The following is a 19,959-nucleotide window of genomic DNA, read 5'->3' on the forward strand; positions in this document are numbered from 1 at the left end:
TAGCATTAGTCTTTTCTCTAGCAGGTGGTCAAATCAATTTTTTGTTTATCATTGTGATGTTTGCATTTATTCCCACGGACTAGGTGTTTATCCGGAAAAATGAGAGGAAGAGAGAGCATAGATAGTACACATATGATAGATGGGTTGGGCATAGGCAGTGCATCTTATCTTATTCCATTAATTACTTTTTTTTTTCTTTTTTATGCAACGGCCTCGCAGTCAAAGGTTGTTTGGAAGTCTCATAACCTTTGCCAATTGACGGGTGGAGGCATTTGGATCCGACTTAGACGACACTCTAGCGTATCCTACTCTCTCTCTCTCTCTCACTCTCTCTCTATATATATGTGTACACACACACACACACACACACACACACACACACACACACACATATATATATATATATGTATGTAGGGCGATATGATTATTTTAATGTGTTGCACGTCACTAGGTATTTGATGAGGTACATGGAATCCTTTAAACTTGAATGCCATCAAATATCCAAGTTGTCACACCCACCCACAAACAAAAACGTGAGAGACACAGGATCATCTAAGACAAATGAGGACCGCATGTTGTCCCTTTTTTTGAAGGACGGCCAAAGACCACTCAATTATTCTCACGATATAAAACAGTAACAATAGATATCCACTTGATCCGGAAGCTGTATAGCTGTTCAAATACTTGACAAATGACAAGAGACAGACAAAAACTGACAAACAAACAGACAAAAGTAGCTCTCGCCCAACATGTCTTCGGAGAATCTACGAGGCCCAAAAGCATTACATTCACATGTTATCATTAGGATATCATTGATGATTTAGTAAACCAATTTGGTGGAATACTTGAATTGGTCATCAGAATTCAATCATTTCCCTTGTACTCCACAGGTGGGAGAGTGCAGGCATGTACTGAACTGCTGCATGTTTTAACCTCTCTGCTTGCTGTTTTCTCTGGCTAGATGAGTGGTCTTTAGGAATTGATTCCATTCACGAGCCTGATCTCTTTAAGTAAGCGATCACACCGAGCCCAGCAATGAGTGCAGCTCCTGCTGCAACTGCACTGTATGCCGATGCCCATGCATCCATGTTGGCGTAGTCCATACTCCCTGATCTGCCTCGCTTCTTTCGACCTCCACCTGTGTAATCTAAATATAATCTTAAACCCTACAAAAAGAAGAGAAGAAAGGAAAAAAAAGAAGTGCATTCAGTTAATCCAGAGCAAATTAGGTATCAAGACAAACCGATGCCACCAGAAAATCTTTCTGATCCTATATTCCCAAGAGGATTTAACTGTCATACAAGCAGCTGCTGGTGGCTGAAAACAGTTTTTGATCCCAAACAGAAAAGGTTGAAAGCCATATTTTATGACAGCTAGTCTTGGTTGCAAAAGTAGGAGAGTTCAAGGTATTATCAGAGGGATAAAGAGCGATAATTATCTTGGATAAGGACATGATACCTTCCAACCAGCAAGTCTAGCATGGTCCACAGCTGCAGCAAGGTCGCTATCCGATGCAAGAATGACTTTGTCACGATCCTCATCTTCATACTGTAAAATATTATCAAAAGGAATCATGGTAAAGAACCTCTTGACAGAATAGGAATGCCATCAAATATACTGCTTTTCAAGTTTGTGAAGGCATTTCCAGGATACCAGAATTTGTGGCAAATGATTCCTGTCGATGTCATCACCCACCCTCCGAAGGATGGAAGTGATAAGATATGTCAAACTTCGCGTGTCTGAAATGGACACCACTAACATGACCGTGTAAGAAGGCAGAAGTTTAACAGAGATTGATATTTATACTCTGACAGATAATGAGAGCACATATTGTACCGCAATTAAATCTATGCATCCTGCCCTTTCTATCCTCGAGCTTAAATGCAAATGTAGTAGGTATGCTTGAAGAAGGATCAGGAGACCCCACCATGTCTGTCCCTTCAGATGCAATTTTGATGGAGATTTCGCTGGAACACAACCACATGACTGTGAGTTAGATGCTCTATTGAGTATTGAAGCTTCTCATTATGCAAACTAGAGCATGTAACCTCCGTGCATCGTCATCATCATCTGAAGGTCCTAAGGCCATAGCAGAATCCCAGAATTTTTGCATCATGGAAATTGTTGCCTCATTTCCAACTCCCCCTGTGCTTTCAACCTTGATTTACAACAACAATAAGATTCAGATTACATCCCATCAATAATGAACAGAAAAAGATCATAAAGCTAAATATATTAGTTAAATCAGAAAATCTTAACTACATATGCTTGTAATAAAGCACAAAGTATGATATTCTGATTGCAGAGGTTACAATTAGACTTTGGATGAGGGTAAACCAGATAATCCTTGGCATACAGGCATTGGTCCTAAAGCAAATGAAATTGTGACAGTTATGCACCTGTGTGAGATAAGTGTGATAATTAGAATAGCTAAATGATGGAAAACATATACAGCCAAGGATATAATTGAATTTCTGAGAGCAGAACTCTTTAGTGATCTTAAAGAGAAGAGCCTGAAAGTTGAAGTAATGAGGTCACCTCTTGACATAGACGGTGATGTCTAGTGTTTGCCCGAAGATCAGGCCCATGGCATTAGACATACCAACTACCAATATTGTAACATATAAATATATGACATATTTTGGAGGGAAAAGATTTTAACTAAATATAGATCAAAGATTTTAATTCGCTTCCATAATGCAAAACCTCATATAAGATACCAAATATCAATTATAGGTGTTAGAAAATATAATCCAGAACCAAAGCCAATTGACATTACAAATTACTAAAAGATGGCTTTACTTATTCCTTCCCCATTTCCTTCTAGTCAGGGTCACATCTTCGATTTGAGCAACGTATTGTATCTATTCATTTTCCTGATGTGACGAGATCTTGGTTGTGGATGCCAAACAGCTACTCAATTCTCCATCTTCATGCCCTTAGCCAGGTCAGTTTCTATGCCTTCATCAATTCACTCAGTTCAAATAATATCTTTTTAGTTTTACAATTCTCCACCATATCATCCTCATCTATGTGATGCCTTGTGTATGTGCTAGGATGCTCATTATTGCTTATCATATTCCATAGAATGTTGCATGCATCATTGTTGACTTATGTTGGATCTTGAAGGTGCACAACAATAACAAGACATGTCAAAGATGCCCTTCCATTTTGCCTAACATGTTTTAACACCATTACATACATATATATATTCATTTTTCTAATCAGTTTTTTGAGGGGAAAAAAAGAGAGAAATGATGATGTTGGGGCATCTCTTTGCAGTCGTCAAGTTTGAAAAGGTCTTCATTTTTCCCCACTTAAGTATCATTCCTTATGTTTCTAGTTATGCCTTATCCTCCATATATCCAAAAATGCATTCAAACTTATTTTCATTTCACAATTACCACAATATCATATCATTTAACATAACCATGGCACTTCTTACCGGCAATCTCTTTTCTTTTTTTTTTTTCCTTCTTTTTGTGTGTGTGTGAGTGTGTGAATGAGAGAGAGAGAGAGAGAAAGAGAGCTACATAAATAATGAGTAAAGAGATGACCTACTGAGCATAGGCTTACTATAAAAGGAAACTGAAGTTGCTTCCTGTAACTATTAACAATTGTCCTCTCAAGAAAAAGAAAACATAAAATGAAACTTCTCTCAAAAATCTGCTTCCGACAATCTCCCCTACTCCATGGATGTACTTGATAGTCTTAACATAAACTTTTGTTACATTTTTCTTCCTTCACACCCGCCAAATAACTAGCGGTACTCTATGCTTTCCCCCAAGTTCACTAAAACCATGCTAGTTTCTTTTCTTCTATTTATACATTGTTTAAGCATGAAAACAACCTCTATGGTTGGCATCACTAGAATAAAGAAAACTGAATTTGTTAGTAAGATTTCCTGGTAGAAACTATCAGTTTAGTTGGGAGTAGTTCCATAAGGAACCTATTTATTGAAAGAATTGTATGCCCTACAAAGCCAATAAATCTTATTATTTGATAATAAAGTAATCTTTTATTTTATTACAAGCACATTTCATGGGTATTGCTTTGATGTTATATTTGAAGACATAATCTGTCCTTATGTTACGTCGTATGGAATTCATGTTGACGATAAAGATCATTGACTGAGAGACATGATATTTTATTTTCTTTGTGACATTACATATGTTCACAACCTATCAGCCTAGTTGGGATGGTCTGCTCATTGTTGGTTGTTGTATATTTTACTGCTATTTGTCATAGAATGATGTATTTTAGTCACTAGAGTGGAGACTCTTAGTAACATTGTAGATATTTGTAGGAGACAAATATTGAACTGAATTATGAATATACCCTTAACCCTAACATTGTCACTGAGAAGGGGTTATTCTAATCACAATACACAGAAAGTTCTTATGATCTGAGGATGTTATTATGCTTTATGTATAATTTGTGTAGTTTTGATCTTGTCCACCAATGATGCCTAATAATAGGCTATATACGGACATGTTGGACTGCATAATGAGTGCATGAAGACTTGTAGTCATTCAATAGGAGATCCATCATTTCTGTGGTAGGAAAGGATATTCTAGATTGTGTCTCTTATATATTGGACAAAAAATCCGCCTAGTCAATTTGAAAAATTATTTTATATTTTATCCATATGATAATATATGATATATATTTTTAAATTAAGATTTTTAAATTATTTTAAGAAAAATTATAGGAACACCTCCTTAATTTTAGTCCAATTTTATTTACACTCTCTGTACTTTAAAAAGTATCAAACTGATCCCTCTAATTCTTAATATATTCCAATATGATTTAGTCATTCACTTACCAACAAATGATATTATGTTTTCCTCCCAATTGATAGAAATGCCCTCGCTTATAGGTGGGCTTGGAGGAGGAAGAGAATAAGGGGCCACCGTGGAGGGGGATGGCTTGTGGATGGCTTGGAGGAGGATGAGGAAAGAGAGGCGGCGGAGAAATGGATGGAGGTGGAGGGAGTCGTCATAAAAGAGGAGAGATGGGTGACGAGGGAGGGGAGGAGGGAGGAGGGAGGAAGGAGGGAGGGAGAAAGAGATGTTGGCAACGGAGGAGGAGATTAATGGGAGAGGAGGGAGAAGGAAGGAGGGAGGAGGAGCATAAGGATGAGGAGGAAGATGAGGATAGGGAACAGGTGGAAATGGAGGGAGCTGTCATAGAGGAGAAAAAATGGGTGAGAAGGGGAGAAAAAAGGAGGAGGAAGGAGAAGGGAGAAAGAGAGATGCCAGTGATGGAGGATGTGATCCATCGGAGAGGAGGGGGGAAGTGGAGATAAGAATATTTTCATTATTTTATAAAATAATGATATCATGTGATGATTACAAGACATCTTTTTGTTAACGAAGATAGATGGTTGGACCACATTGGAATATATTGATAACTAGAAGGATCAGTTTAATATTTTTTAAAGTATAGGAGGTGTAAGCGAAATTGGACTAAAGTTGAGGAGTGTTCCTATAAATTTTTTATTTTAATTATCCATTTATTATAAAGAGATAGACATATAAGCTGAGGATTGATAGTGTCATTGGTGGTTTAATCCTATTAGCTTATATGGAGTATTAGTTGATGGAGGGACTAATATGTGAGAAATTGTCAAAGGAGTCTCACAAATGAATCTTTAATCCTTTGGGTGGGATTGTAATTTGTTGATGGGCATGATTACAATTGTTGAATTAGTGGGGACTAATTTACCAAAGGAAGAGATCCCTAAAGGGTCTCACGCTAGATGTTCTTACTCTAGCCTACATTCATAAGATAAGACATTAGAATTTCATGTCATTATAATCTCATTAAATATTTAGAAGGTCATGAGAAATCTAGGAATTCAATATACCATCACGACCTCACTAAATACTTGGAGGTTTTGGGAATTCTAAGAATTCAATATACCATGATGGCCTCACTAAATATTTAGAAGATTTTGGAATTCTAAAAGTTATTTAAGAATTTCCATGACCTCACTAAAAATTTAGAAATTCTAAAAGCTTTGAAAAGCTATATAAAGGGTTTAAGAAACCCATAAGGCATGGATGTAGAATCTTATATTTTTGAAAGCCATCACTTCCTCTCAAAGCATAAAGGGTGAAAAGTTCAAGAATAACGTGTGTGAACTTTGGAGGATTTTGCATATGTAAAATCTTTATGAGGTAACCCTGATCCATCATATAAAGATATATTGTTCATGTGGTTGGTTGATATTGCACAATTATTTATTTATTAAATTTCTGAATTAAATTTGGAAGACATTTAAAGAAACATTTATACCAACTCTAGTTTGGAATCTTCATCACCTTTAGGTTTCACTTGAAGTTGATCAATCAAGGTTGCATTTTAGTACCACTTTTGGAACTATTTTTCTTTTTTCTCGTTGTTGCTGACTATAATAGATCTAGGTCTAGAAGCTTGTTATTAAGATTACCAATGTTTTGTGGATTTTTTAGTGTTCATAAATCATTGGATATGGGATTTACACCAAGAAAGGTTTTGTATATAGATCTCAAAGAACAATATTTTTCTGAAACAAAAGAGAAATTAAAATTTAACTTATTTTTCCCTAAAACATTTCTAAAATATGTGAATTTCTTGCACATTTCGACATGGATTGCCTTTAGGTTAATTCTACACCAATATTGCACAAGACTGCCAAAGTATATGCATTTGGTGGCAATAAAGTTTGTCAACTTGTCGTGTATGGTGGCCAGATTCTCATTAAATAATTAAATGATGTCTTCTTTTTAGTTTCATTTTTGAATTCATTTCTTATATAATTTTAAATATTTTGATGGTCCTCGATTGAGACCATTGAACTGTACAACAATTTAAAAGTAATGTGTAATATGTCTTTTCAGTATGTATTATTTTTTAAAGTTTTTCTAAACATTCCCTCTTTTCTTGCTTGGAAAATATTTCAAATAACTTGTATATCTTTAAGTAATTCCAGACCAAAACCATGCATTCAAACTTTGGATTTTTAAGGTCATTATCATCATTCTTGTACTAATCATTGTCACCTCATTTTGTAGGCAATGCGTTTAATTCAATTAGTTGACTGCAAATTTGTAGGTCACATATAATCTTCTTCTTATAATAGGGCCTAGAAAGACTTTGTCAATCATTTGATGTTTTAACTTTAAATCTTACTGAATAATCTAGTAGACAAAATTTTTTTGAGATTCTTAGTTGGTATCATGCATGCCCTCATGACACTGCATCAATTTGAAAGTTTCTATGTATCGGATATCTGAATTACAATGCCACCTGGGATACCTTGCTTATTCTCAAAAAATATCCTCTGGCAGAGTTTTCATTTAATAACTTATGAAATAATCTTATTTATGTGTCCTTATTCTCACAACCTGTCAGCAATAAGATAGCCTTTTAACTCTGTATGTATCAATTTGCAAATAAGTCTAGATTCTATACACTTTTCAAGGCTCTCATTAATGGGACAAAACATCAATTTTTTTAAATACCAAAATCCAATGCTTAGACATGGGCATTAGTTTTGGCATTTTGCAATGAGTCCATTAAAAAGAAATGGATATGGGAAGAATCCAACACAGACATGAACTGACAACCTTACCATATGCTCAGATATATCTGACATCATTTGAGGGAACCTCTCGTATTGCATATGCATGTATTCCATATTCACCTTACCAGGTTAACCTTATCTTTTTTCATTTTATATCATCCTATTTATGCCATTTAATTTTTGTCATTCTAGAAAGCATTATTGCTTTCCTATACTTTTGGACATCAACACTGAACCACCAAGTCTATTACATTTACATATATACTGTCTTATCACAGATTTTCCTAGAACTATTTGAGTGGTTTTTATGGAATGTATCATTTGAACCGCCATCAGAGTCAACAAAATCATCTAGTTGCCCTTATTTGACACCATCTCCCCCAATCCAAGGAGAGGGAAAAATTAAAAATATAAATGTCCTAAAGGTCATCATATGATCTCCTTAAAATTTCTGAAAACATATACTTCAACATCTATGATTTAGTTTCCTTATTCCTAGGGTGAAACCACAGCCAATAGGTTTTCTTGGTAGCACTTCACAGCATTTACATATCGATCTCTCTAATAAGAAAATAATGTGTATAACATGATTGAATCTTGGATCTTGATAATCAACAAATGAATTACTCCTGGCTATTATTGCACCTAACTTAGTCTAGTTATCAATATTTCCCTTTCCCTTACCTTTAATTTACTAGTGATATCCAAAATACTCCATCCACCATGGCACCAGTGCCCCAATAGCGGCTCTACACATGTCCTTGTTGATAGGTGCCAGAACGGCCAACAAGTCATTGCCATGTGAATTTGCACGACTATGTCAAAAGGATTTTGGAGCCTTCTCTCTGCTAGACGATAAGCTGCCAGCTCTGCTCCTCCATTACGCAGTCTTAACAAACTCAGAACGTGCAAGCTGTTATTCCTAATAACCTAGATGCATCTCCACGGGCCCGAGGAGAGAAAGGTCGCACACCTCCCAGGCAACAGGTACCCACCTTCGTCCGTTACATTAGGTTCTTTGGACCCTACAAGTAAGTAAACACTTGCTTTGCATGCCATCTTCGAGAACGAGTTCCACACGTACTGGATTCATCTCTCCCACCAACTCTGACCTCACCTCGGAACCCATCTGGACACTCCGAGTAACACCCCAGAGTCCATTGGACTTCCACACTCCATTTCTCCATCTACATTCCACTCTGTCTCATACTCGATCCGAATCACCATAGATCCCTTTTGAAAGCTCAGATCTTTTCTGTTTGCTTCCATGGGAGATTGACTTAGGCATCGGAGCGTCTGCCATCGGGAACCCACTTGGTGTGAGGACTTTTTCTATTTTCAGTGGTTTTGCAGGCTCGATTCACGAAACCGCTCGAGAACTAAAGCCCGGTCTATGCGCTTCCGAAGGTCTGACTAGTCCACTGGAGACCATGGCATTCGTTCTCCCAGACTCTAGCTTAGTGGTCTAAACTAGATCATCTTTCCAACGGTAATAGATTGGCGTTAGAGGAAGGGCCCGCTCCATGCACATAGAGTCTCCTTGACTGGGAGGACTACTGTTGCGGGAGGAGGGCACTTTAATGCTACATCGGTTGTGAGTTAAAAGGGACTTTGGCTTATATGAAATGGGACCTTCTCTTTCCACCAAGGCACCCACCATGATATGGCATAAATCTTGAGACACTTGATACGGACCAAAGCGAACAATACCTCCGACTAAGCTGGACAGGCACGCCGCCCTCCACCATCGAGGCACCTTTTAAGCGGTAAAACTGTGAGGCCCAAAATGGCCAAGGCCCAAGTAGCTCAAGACAGTCAAGGCCGGAGCAAACAATACCCCACGCATGCGGAAGTAGAGACTAACCTAGCCATCCGACCCTTGACTGCAACAATTAGTATTTTCTATCTTGGCTTTTGTGAACTCCAACTTATCGTATAACTCATTGTAAGATTAGCTTAGGTTACTAGCATTTTGGCCTCCTCAGCTTTTTCAAAGTCCAAGTAATCTCCAAAGAATCTAAATATCAAAGATAGCAGAAAATTATATAAAGAGAAAACCATAACCGTAACCACAACCATTCTGCCTATTCCCAACTATTTGAGCTTGGTTAAGAAAAAAGAGAGAATAAATTAAATATATTGTAGGACTGGAAATTGCAAAACTAGAATAATTATTTAGTGGCATTTTTTGTGGATTACTACAGCAATTGTCAGCAAGTTACATCTTATTCTGAGGCATGGACTTCTATCCAGTCAAAGAACTGACTAAATACAGATTGGAAGATAAGATGACAAAATGCTAAGCTTGGTATCAGCATTTAGTCATATATAACTAGTTAATTAGTAATTGACACGTAAAATGCAGATGAAGCAAGCTTGCTAAATTGGGATAATAAAGTGTAGGAAAATCAATCCATACAAGGGCCAATAGAAATAAAAAAAGTGACTTACTGTGGCTATTGCAGCATGAGTAATGTGTATTACATCGACAATGGAAACAATTTTCCCATCTATTTCAAAAAACAAAACTAATATCAGAAACAATCAAAAGGATTGCTATCCCTAATAAAAATAAAAATAAATCTATATGCACATTTATTACTTGCATAGATATTATTTATATATTTATTTGTCATACCATTTACTTTGTTGGTGCAGAGAAAGATTACCTCTGTCTACTACAGGGAGATGTAAAAATTTGCCATTATGCATGGTATGAAGAGCATCAAGGATTGCTGTATCAACAGTTGCGCATTCAGGATTTGGAGTCATGACCTGCAGTTTGAGAATCCCATGTCCCATGCTTTGAGTTTCATCATACAATTGAAATATTAACTTGTCAAAGGTGAGTGTGCATGTTGTAGGTTTATGTTATTAGCAAAATTGAGAAACAACTCTGACAACAGATATATAGTAGTGGGCTAGTGGCCTGCTATTACATTGGTTCATAGTGTATCTATCTATTAGATGATGTTTAGACTGCATGAAACCTTAATATAAGTGTTCCTTGTTAGGCATGGTATTGAACCACAAACAATCCATATAATAGCGTACCAATCACGATGTTATGGTACATAGTAGGAGCCTCCGAGTGGCTTGAACAGACAATATCTGGCCTGACTTATACCCTACCAATAGCCCATGTAAGGAGCAAAATGTGTTGGGAATGGGTCCTAAATTAGGACACAACCTCCAACCAGGCCAGGTATGGATCTCACGAAATTGGACCAAACCTGACAAAACCTGGTCAGGTATCAATTTTAGACATAATGGAAGTGATTGAGACTCAGATTCAAACTGTATTATCCATGGTGAAGTCATCTTTTGGTCGGTGGTGCATTGCTACTACTAAGACCATTACTTAACCTCTTATTAACCTGATGCACAAAATTTAAGCATATTGGACACTTGTGAATCAAGTGTCACTTCGTATCCTCTCTGTAATAGTCTTGGAAGGGCCCAAAGGTCACTTAGGGGTTTTGTGGCAGCAAAGGTGCGAGGCCAGCCTGATTCACCATGTCTTCATACAAATCAACGTTAAAATGGCCATAGCGGAAGCCTCCTGCCATCTAAAAGGATATATATATATATATATATATATATATATATATATTTTTTTTTTTTTTTTTTAATTTTTTTCCTATGATAACCAAAAATTTAACTTTGGAGGTGATTAGATTTCCTATAGGAATTCTAATTTCTTTTTTGATAATGAATTAGAAGCTTTTGAAAATATTCATTATGGATTTTTTTTCTTCCAAACAAAAGAAAAGGAATTCCAAATACTTTTCAACATGGAAGGCAGTGTTTGATCATCTAATCTGTCTGGATCAAGGACAATACATCAGTACGTGATACCAGGGGATTATACATTCATAAATTTGCCACTTAGACACTACACATACATGCATATATAAACACATATACATGGAAAAATAAAAGGTTTATGATAAATATATAATGAAAAAGGTTTGTAGTCTAGCACATGTCTAGACTCCAAAGCCCTTCATGTAATTTACATGCATGAGGCTCACGATAAATATATTTTCTTCCAGACTTATTTCTAGGAGTTCCCAGTGGCTTCTACATGGCTGCACATAAAAGTTTCTGCAGCTGAGCTCTTGCTGGATGGTATCACAGCCATCCAAGTGCCCTCCCTTGAAGAATGCACATGCATCTCACATGATGAACAATAGTACAATGTATTAATAATAAGCTCAGAATCTGAATATTATTGTGAATTAACAGGTTGGAAACAGGATCTGATCATGGAGCATGTTAATTATTTGCAAATCTAAGCACAATATAGAATATTTAAAACCTTTTGTACCAATGTAGAGTAGTCAAGAAGTATAGAAGAAAGAAAACAATAGACTAGAGCATTACAAAGCACCTGTAACATGAAACAAAAATATTATTTTTTACTGCAATGACCACAAAACTTCTTACATTTTGTATTTTTTTCTTTTTTCTTAAATGAATAATACAAGAGGTATCTCTACTTTTGACATACTGTCATTACAAGTATTACCTAAAGCATAATACTCTTCACAAGAATGGGGATGAAAGCAAATTGCAAAATCATATGGCAGAGCATCATAGAGAAACAAAATTTGTGAAATGAAAGACCCCATGAGGTATTAATACCTTCTCCACAGGGGTTGAATTTGGAGAAAGATTCTTTGCAATAACCCGCATCAAGATATCACTTGAACTGATTCAAAAGCAATGAGAAAAAACAGAGAGATAGACTACCATAAAGGTGTTAAAACTTAATAGAAACTATCTTTCAAACAAACATATATGTAATAAAACTAAGGAACTTACGTCAATATGCCCTGAGGTTTATTTTGAACTGTCACAACTGCTGAACTTATTTGAACTTCAAGCATCTTCCTTGTTGCAGTTAATACTGACTCCATTGGTGAAACTGTAAGAACCCTAATATATGATGCTAAACTAGTTAATCATAAAACTATTTAATTTATCTGAATAAAATTATACAAAATCTAATAAATTAATTCATATAAATTCCACATGAAGATGTTGCCTACTTTGTATTCCCAGAAATAATGGTTGACAAAGAAGGCCTAAACATCCGCTCTCGGAGAGTTTCAATGAATGTATTAGGCCCTGTACAGAAACCAGTTATGGCATGGAGCTGCAATGATAGCTATTTCATATAATAATTAAGAAAGATTTACTTAATAAACTGAAAATCCATGATAGATGTCATATAAAGCAAATGGAAATTAGATAATATGCAATCATGTGATGTCACCCATTTACTTTCAAGAGTTCACCAATACACACACCAGCAACTGATGTTCCCCAATGCTTTTCCACTCCTTCAACAGCAGCTGCAATGGCTTTTCCCTTCTCAGCTGTCCTTTCCATTCGTGCAATGGCATCATATAGACACTTTGCGATATCAAGCAATGCAATTACCTCACCATTCTCCACAATAGGCAAATGTCTGAACTTTCCTGGAATTAGAAGTTTTAAAGATAAATATTTTGGGTTTCATATATAAAAATTAAAAAAAAAAACAAAACTATGGTGTGCTAAAGTCCTTACAAACCTTGCACCATCTTTTGCAATGCTTCCACAGCTAGTGTGTCTGAAAGAACAAAAATAGGATTCTGTGTCATGACTTTGGAAACAGGTGTATCCTCAAGCTTTAATCCAGTGGCAATGACTCTTGTTGCTATATCCTTCAATTCAAAAAAGACATAAGCAGCATTATGAGCTACAATAGAGCAAGTACATTCAAGTATATTATGCTTGAAAGAAAGGGCAGTGACCTTGTCTGTCAGTATTCCACAAAGCAAGGTATTCGAGTCAGTTAGCAAAGCAGCATCAACCCTTCGAGCAGCCATCCTTCGGCAGGCCTCATGAACTGTTGTATTTTCAGGCATTGTTAAGGCTTTACACAGGCGAAGTCTCTTTACAGTTCTCTCACCACCTAGAGACCTGCTCTCGAGGAATAGATAGTGAGATTAAATGCACAGCATAGACACACTAAGTTTATTCTCACAAAATTTTGAAGGAAAGATTGGACTGAGTCAAAAAAAGTTCAAATAAATTTATTCTTACAAGATTTATGCACTTGATAGATGGATAATTGGATCGACATGGTCTGCCAGAACCAGACCGAAGCACCCAGTTCAGCTGGTACTGAGCCTAACTGGAATGGAACCAGCACAGTTTGGCCAGTATTTTTTGGAAAGTGCTGTGAACCGCTCTGAACTGGGTGGTTCAAGTGGAAACTAGTATGAACCGCTCGGTTCACACCAATTTGAACCAGTTTCCACCTCTTTCTCTCTTTCAATATCTCAAAAGGCTTGAAATATGGTTTGCCAAACAAGGGTGAACCACCCTGTTCACCCTATACCGAACTGATAGCCGATCGGTTCGGGTCCTGCTAACCGTTTGGCTAACCTGATATTCATATTCCAGTAGTTACAGAATTACAAAACTCCATCAACATTAACTTCGTTGATGCCCCAATAATCATGACAAAGTTCTAAGCATTGTTTTAATTCTGTATTTTTTAAGTAAAATCATAAAATAAGAAGTTGTACTTCCCAAAACATCAAAGTTTTGCAAATAGTAGCAAATAGAAGCTTTTGACGTGGAATAATATAATGGAATAAACAGCAATAAACAGGTGTTCTACTCGTAAAAGCCATTAAAGAAGATAAGAATCAGAGTAGATTACAAACACAGTAACATGTATATGGACAAGAACATGTAAACATTGAGCTAGCATATAATGTCTTCTGTTCGTAGGATAACCAAGGAGGTGCTCACTTGGCTGTCATAAATTTTAGCAATAATTAGCACACAAAACGAAAATATTATTCTCTAACCCCATTGAAGACTATTTCTTCTATACATTGATAATTTGATCACAATAAATGCCCCTCTCACCCATGAACACTTCTATAAAACATTTTAATGATATATCTGTGATAAGTGGTAGGATAAATCCTATTCAAGAGCCTCATTTCAATTCACTCTCCAAATCCTATCAACATTAATCCCTGATAACTCTAAAAATATCCGATCCAAAGCAGTTAAAAACCATCATACGGAATAATGCGACAATAATATCATGTACAACAAAAGACCAACAACAATAAATTGAAAAAAACTAGACAGCAGGAAATAGTTTTTTTTTTCCTTTTAACCAAATCCAAGATTACAGGAAAGAAGAAGGATCAAAAAGAATCCATGAGACGAAGAACTCCGACGAATTATAATGGCAACGAAGGGAAGGATCGTACGGAGAGCGAGTCACGGGCGGCCTCCGGCTGGAATCGGAGCCCCCATTCTCGGAGGGCTTCTTCTTCCCCGGTGATCTGGTCAACGACATGCTCCTCCGGTGGCCGTCCATCTCCGGCCGGTCTATACTCCAGTCGGAATTATCGGTCCGGTGAGGAGTCGCTTCGATCTCCGGCGAGGGAACGGGAAGCTCGTGGGGAGAGACGAAGGTGTTACGGTCTCTTCGCTCGCTTCTCCCGTTTCGAACGGAACGGAAGCTTCTTTTAGCGGTAATTAATCTCGCCTTGAACTAGGGAGAAAAATTAAGGCAAAAAATTTTAACTAGTCCGCCTCACACATCCATCCACCCAATTATATGAGGGGTTTACAACGTCTAGTCCCCATTAACAGAGAGCGGGCGTGAAATTGGGGTGTTCGAATTTGGTGAAAAAGATCACAATCCAGAAGAAGGTGAATCATCCTTTCACGCGAAAGATACCCCAACCCGAATTGGAGACCATAGTTTTACGTGTCGGGGAAGGGGACGGGCGCAGCTGTCTGGTCATAACAGCAAACATTGGTCTTCGGTGATGTGTTGCTGTGACCTTATCTATAAATATACAATGTTTTTAGGTATTATTTTTAATTTTTCATTAGCGGTTAAAAATGGACAGTAGATCCTCTTTCCCCGTTTGATACCATCCAAATATGCATATAATTTTCAATATTCATCCAATATCAATATAAATATGTCTCAAAGAAAAATGGAAGCATAAAAATAGCCAACTATCTAATTTGTATCACAATTTCAGTTCTGTTTGCAGTTTTATATGACCTATTTAAAAAAAAAAAATAGTCATAATATTGATATATATTATATTTAATTTATCTTTTATGCAATGATATTTTGACTTGATGTTCCATAAGTTTAATTATTTGATTTACATCCACGTATGCATTCTCAACTTTCCTTTTAGCTTTTTATGCATAAAAAATAAAAGAAAGGAGGCACTAAAATTCTGAATATTTCAAAGTTAGACCAACGAGTGGTCAAAATAAGGTAATAAAAACATTGATTAAATGCTTTTTCTACATTAGCGGTTTTTTAGTATAGTTTTACAAGCGAAAATACAAAACTTTTTAGTGAAATTGCTTATCGTTTAACTATCTCTAAGTTCTACAAGTACTCCTTTAGCTATAATTTTACCTATGATTGGCATATGTTTATCAATTATATCATGGAGTTAGGGAGCTGTGGCCATCACAAGTATACTTTTCTTACAGAAGGAGCTTAATTTCATTGATGATTCTTCCCACCCGCACATTTATCAGCCATTTACAGTGCTTCTTACTTGATGGATCCACTACGCTGTATGATACTCTTGGGATTTGTTACTTCAGGGTGCCATGTACACAATTGCAAAAAGGAGGTCCAGGGTATTAGAAAATTTGGAACACCAGCATATGTTTCCCCTATGCCTGATGCCTTGGATGGTAGTTATTCTGTTAAGTTTGTCTGCTTCAACCAACTGCCTATGTTTGGTGCAGCAATTTATGCGCATCATTGTTCCTTTATTCTATTGCTGTTTCTTCTATTGCTGATGTGCTTCTTATTGCCCAAGTTACATTTTGTCAAGCACCTCAGATCAATGCTCTATTACTCAATTGATGCGGCTTGTTCCATTCTGATACTGATATCTTACAGGTTGAATGCTGTTATATTTCTACATATATCCAACTGTTACATATAATACTTCTCCAGTTGGCTCTTCATATTCAGACTAATGTTCATTTTAATGTTCTCAACAACCTTATGCACTTCTTGATCTGCATATTATCCTTTTACTTTTAGGTATGTTACGCTCCGAATCCAACACTCGGAGTTAGATACGTGATGGCCGTATATTCCTTAGGTCACATTCTTCGGTGATCATTAACCTAAGCTTTGATATTATTATGTCACATCCTTGGTAATTATAACCTTATGCTCAAAGATCCTTAAATCATAATCCTTAGAGATCATAACTTAGACTCTGATACTATTTGGTCACATCCTAATCACTTAGATCATAGTCCTCAAATGATTATAACCTAAGATCTGGTATCATTCTATCACTTGAATTTATGATATAGTTAGAATCAAACTTAAGATTATGATCAATAGGGATGTGATAAAAATAGCAGAAAGAATTCAAAAGTTTAGATTTTATATCAACAAGTATTGTAATGAAATTTATGTATAAGTGGCATATGATGTGTATAATAGAACTGATAAGTTATGTCTTGGATTCAATAAGTAAGGTTTGATCTAAGTATGCGTTGACCATGAAATAAAGTAGGATATTGATATGTTGTATTGAGTATACTTGTTCAGTTATTATTTAGATGATTTTAAAAAATTCTAAATTTGATATGGGTGAAGATCATGATGATTTTTTTAATTTTGATGCCAATACTATAATTTTGGATTTATCAGAAAGAAGCTTATTTAGGATGAACCCTAAGAAAGAATCGTATCATTTGAGAGATAAATATTTTTCGAGTATTGAACCTATAAGAGAATCATATATGAAATTCACATGTAAACGAAAAATATATTTGGTTCTATTGGTGGTTTCAATTTTATTGCGATAGCATGACATAAATAATATCAAAACTTAAGGTTATGATTACTAAGATTATGATAGAGATGATTCATAGGATTTGGATTTTGATAGATAATTTATATCTTGGATTGTAATTTTGAAGGATTGACGATCTATGATTTATTGGTTCAAAAATTATTTAGCAAATCCAAAAAATTTGATAGATTTAGATCAGAGTGTGTAGTGATAGTATGGTAGTTTAGGTTATTTTAAATTTGATCGAAAAGATTAGTTCTAATTTGAAGGATGTTATAATAGAGGATTGGAATTTCTTGTCACGTGAAAAGACTATTTAGGAGCTTGAGGATGACATGATGGATGTATACTTTTGAAATTTGTGGCTCAAGCAAGCTAATTTCAAGGATAACATTATTTTAAAGGGTGAAGAATATAAGGATCTAGACTTCTTCAAATTTTCTATATGAATATTAAAGCAAAAGGACAAAAAGAAAAAAAAAAAGTCATGCACTGTGCACATAAGAGTGGGGGGAGGAAGGGGATTCTGATTAGGAGTCTTCTCTCCAAATTTATATTGAAAGCCCAAGAATCCCACAAAAACTTTTATTAGAACGATCCAAATTTTTGTCTATAAGTATTGATCTCTTTTCCTTAGATTTCCACCATGAAATTTCTTAGGAAAATCGCTGCTGATTTTGGATTTTCTTCCGTCAAGTCTTCTTCATCTTCTGTCAAGTCTTCTTCATAGGATTTCATCGAAGAGATCACTGGATCTCTCCACCATGGGCATCGCCAAACCTAGGTAAGGTTCTCTCCCTTCTTCTCCTTCTTTTTCAAGCCTTGATGTCACCAGATTTGGTCTGATGAGCCATCGATTTCACTGAAAACATGGTCGTCCCCTGTTTATTTTTCTTTCCCTTCTTTTCCCATGAAAGCCGGCCATCATTGCCAAACATGGGCTATTCTCAGGCAGCCAAGGTTGGTGTTGTCGGGGATTTGTCGGCATCGGTGGTGGTCGTCGCTGCCATCGGGGGTTGCATTGTGGGTGGATGGTCATCTAAAGCTATCCACCTTGTTTTTCGAGAAGAAGAGAAGAAAAATAAGAAAAAGAGAGAAAGAGAAAGAAAGAAGGAAAAAAAAGAAAAAAAATGAAAAAAGAAAAGAAATGAGAGTTTTCTCTCTCTCTCTCTCTCCTCTCTCCCCTTTTTACCTTTTCTCTTCACTTTGTCTCTGTAGTTTTCCTCTTTATTTTCTCTATCCAAAATTCTCTCTCTAGATTTCTTCAATTCATTCTCTTCATAGATTTCTCTCTCTAAAAATCTTGGGTTCAAGTACATTGATAATTTAGATAAATGGTTGACTCTAAGAGGGATCCTGGACTTATGATGTTTAGGTATCTTTTTCATAATTTTTTCATCCTCAATCATATATGATTTTTATATTTGATTATGATTATATAGAGATGTAGTTATTTGTACAAGAAGATATCAAACGAAATACTTTAATTTCAAGTTCATAGATTGAGGCATTCATCGATTTCTGTATTTGGCTCAATCATCAATAGAAATAAGAATCTTTATATATAATCACTAATTATATATGCTATTTTACTATTAGATTTGTATCGTTGATTTTGCATCACCGGATTCATGTTGATGGATTGTTATGTTGGAGACACTATCATTTCTTATATTTTTTTCAGCATGAGTATATTATTTATTGACTATATATGGATATTCAGTGATTGATGATATATTATATGGGTATGATAATTTATCTTGATCATTGTAAGCTGAAATTGATTTAATAAAATTAACATGAAATAATCAGATGGATAGAATATGATTTGGACTGACCTCGTCAGTAGAACAGCCTTCACGAGTTTATGCATAAAATTCAATCCAATAAAGATTATGAAAATTCGATCTGATAAAGATCAAAGAACAGTCAGCTAGGAACTTATGCCTGAGATAGTCCTCATGGATTTATGTGTGGAATGTGATCTGAAAAAGATAATGAAAAATTTGATCCAAAAAAGATTGAAAATTCGATCTAAGAAAGATCATGAAAATTCTCCGAATAAAGCTCGTTGCATGATCTTATTCATCAAAGTCGAAAAAGAAAAAATGTTAAGAAAACTGGATATGTTATAAGAGAAACATATAATATAAAATAATGAACTAATACTGAGTAAAAGGTTTCACTTATTGAATGTGGTAATGCATCTCTTTTAACAGATAGATATTTGACATATGTTATATGGATATTTTCATCATTCTGGATATTGAGATGAGATTTCATGCTTTATGCTTATTGTTATTTTAAATTATATTATTATAAGTGGTTTTGATGTATGAAGATTCTTACTAGGCTGTAAAGCTCATTACCACTTCTTCTTTTTCTTTTTCAGAGTTATATGTACTTGTACTTAGCTAAGTGGAATCACGATTTAAGAGGATGGATTAGATAGAGCTTCATCAATAATTAATTGTTGGATGATGAGTTTTGTAAATTAACATG

The 19,959-nt window shown here is 35.6% G+C and overlaps 1 protein-coding gene across 7 annotated transcripts; it reads right to left on the reverse strand.

Annotated features, from left to right (window-relative positions):
* Positions 1–554: 554 nt before the first annotated feature.
* LOC105038808 (CBS domain-containing protein CBSCBSPB5) lies at positions 555–15,134 on the reverse strand. Of its 7 annotated transcripts, none has more exons than XM_073261056.1 (14): positions 14,860–15,134; positions 13,375–13,543; positions 13,152–13,284; positions 12,860–13,056; positions 12,625–12,703; positions 12,398–12,500; positions 12,218–12,284; positions 10,240–10,345; positions 10,022–10,080; positions 2,049–2,158; positions 1,837–1,967; positions 1,654–1,754; positions 1,459–1,548; positions 555–1,166 (listed from the first exon to the last, which is right to left on the reverse strand). In XM_073261056.1, the coding sequence occupies exons 1-14, from the start codon at positions 14,967–14,969 to the stop codon at positions 990–992; spliced, it is 1,632 nt and encodes a 543-aa protein (XP_073117157.1). In that variant the 5' UTR covers positions 14,970–15,134; the 3' UTR covers positions 555–989. The 7 variants fall into 7 exon arrangements, with proteins under 7 accessions (XP_073117157.1, XP_073117147.1, XP_073117168.1 ...); XM_073261046.1 differs by having other exon boundaries at positions 12,398–12,511; positions 12,625–12,743; XM_073261052.1 differs by having other exon boundaries at positions 556–1,166; positions 1,654–1,739; positions 12,398–12,511; positions 12,625–12,743.
* Between the last annotated feature and the right edge of the window lie 4,825 nt (positions 15,135–19,959).

Source organism: Elaeis guineensis, chromosome 1, assembly GCF_000442705.2.
Source record: "Elaeis guineensis isolate ETL-2024a chromosome 1, EG11, whole genome shotgun sequence".
In the NCBI taxonomy this organism is placed as follows: Eukaryota; Viridiplantae; Streptophyta; class Magnoliopsida; order Arecales; family Arecaceae; genus Elaeis; species Elaeis guineensis.

Coding starts and splice junctions, on each gene's coding strand:
- LOC105038808 (XM_073261046.1), bottom strand. CDS start 14,969: ATGGACGGCCACCGGAGGAGCATGTCGTTGACCAGATCACCGGGGAAG. Junction 13,285..13,374: donor GTGGAATACTGACAGACAAG/GTCACTGCCCTT, acceptor TTTGAATTGAAG/GATATAGCAACAAGAGTCAT. Junction 13,057..13,151: donor ATTGCAAAAGATGGTGCAAG/GTTTGTAAGGAC, acceptor TTCTAATTCCAG/GAAAGTTCAGACATTTGCCT.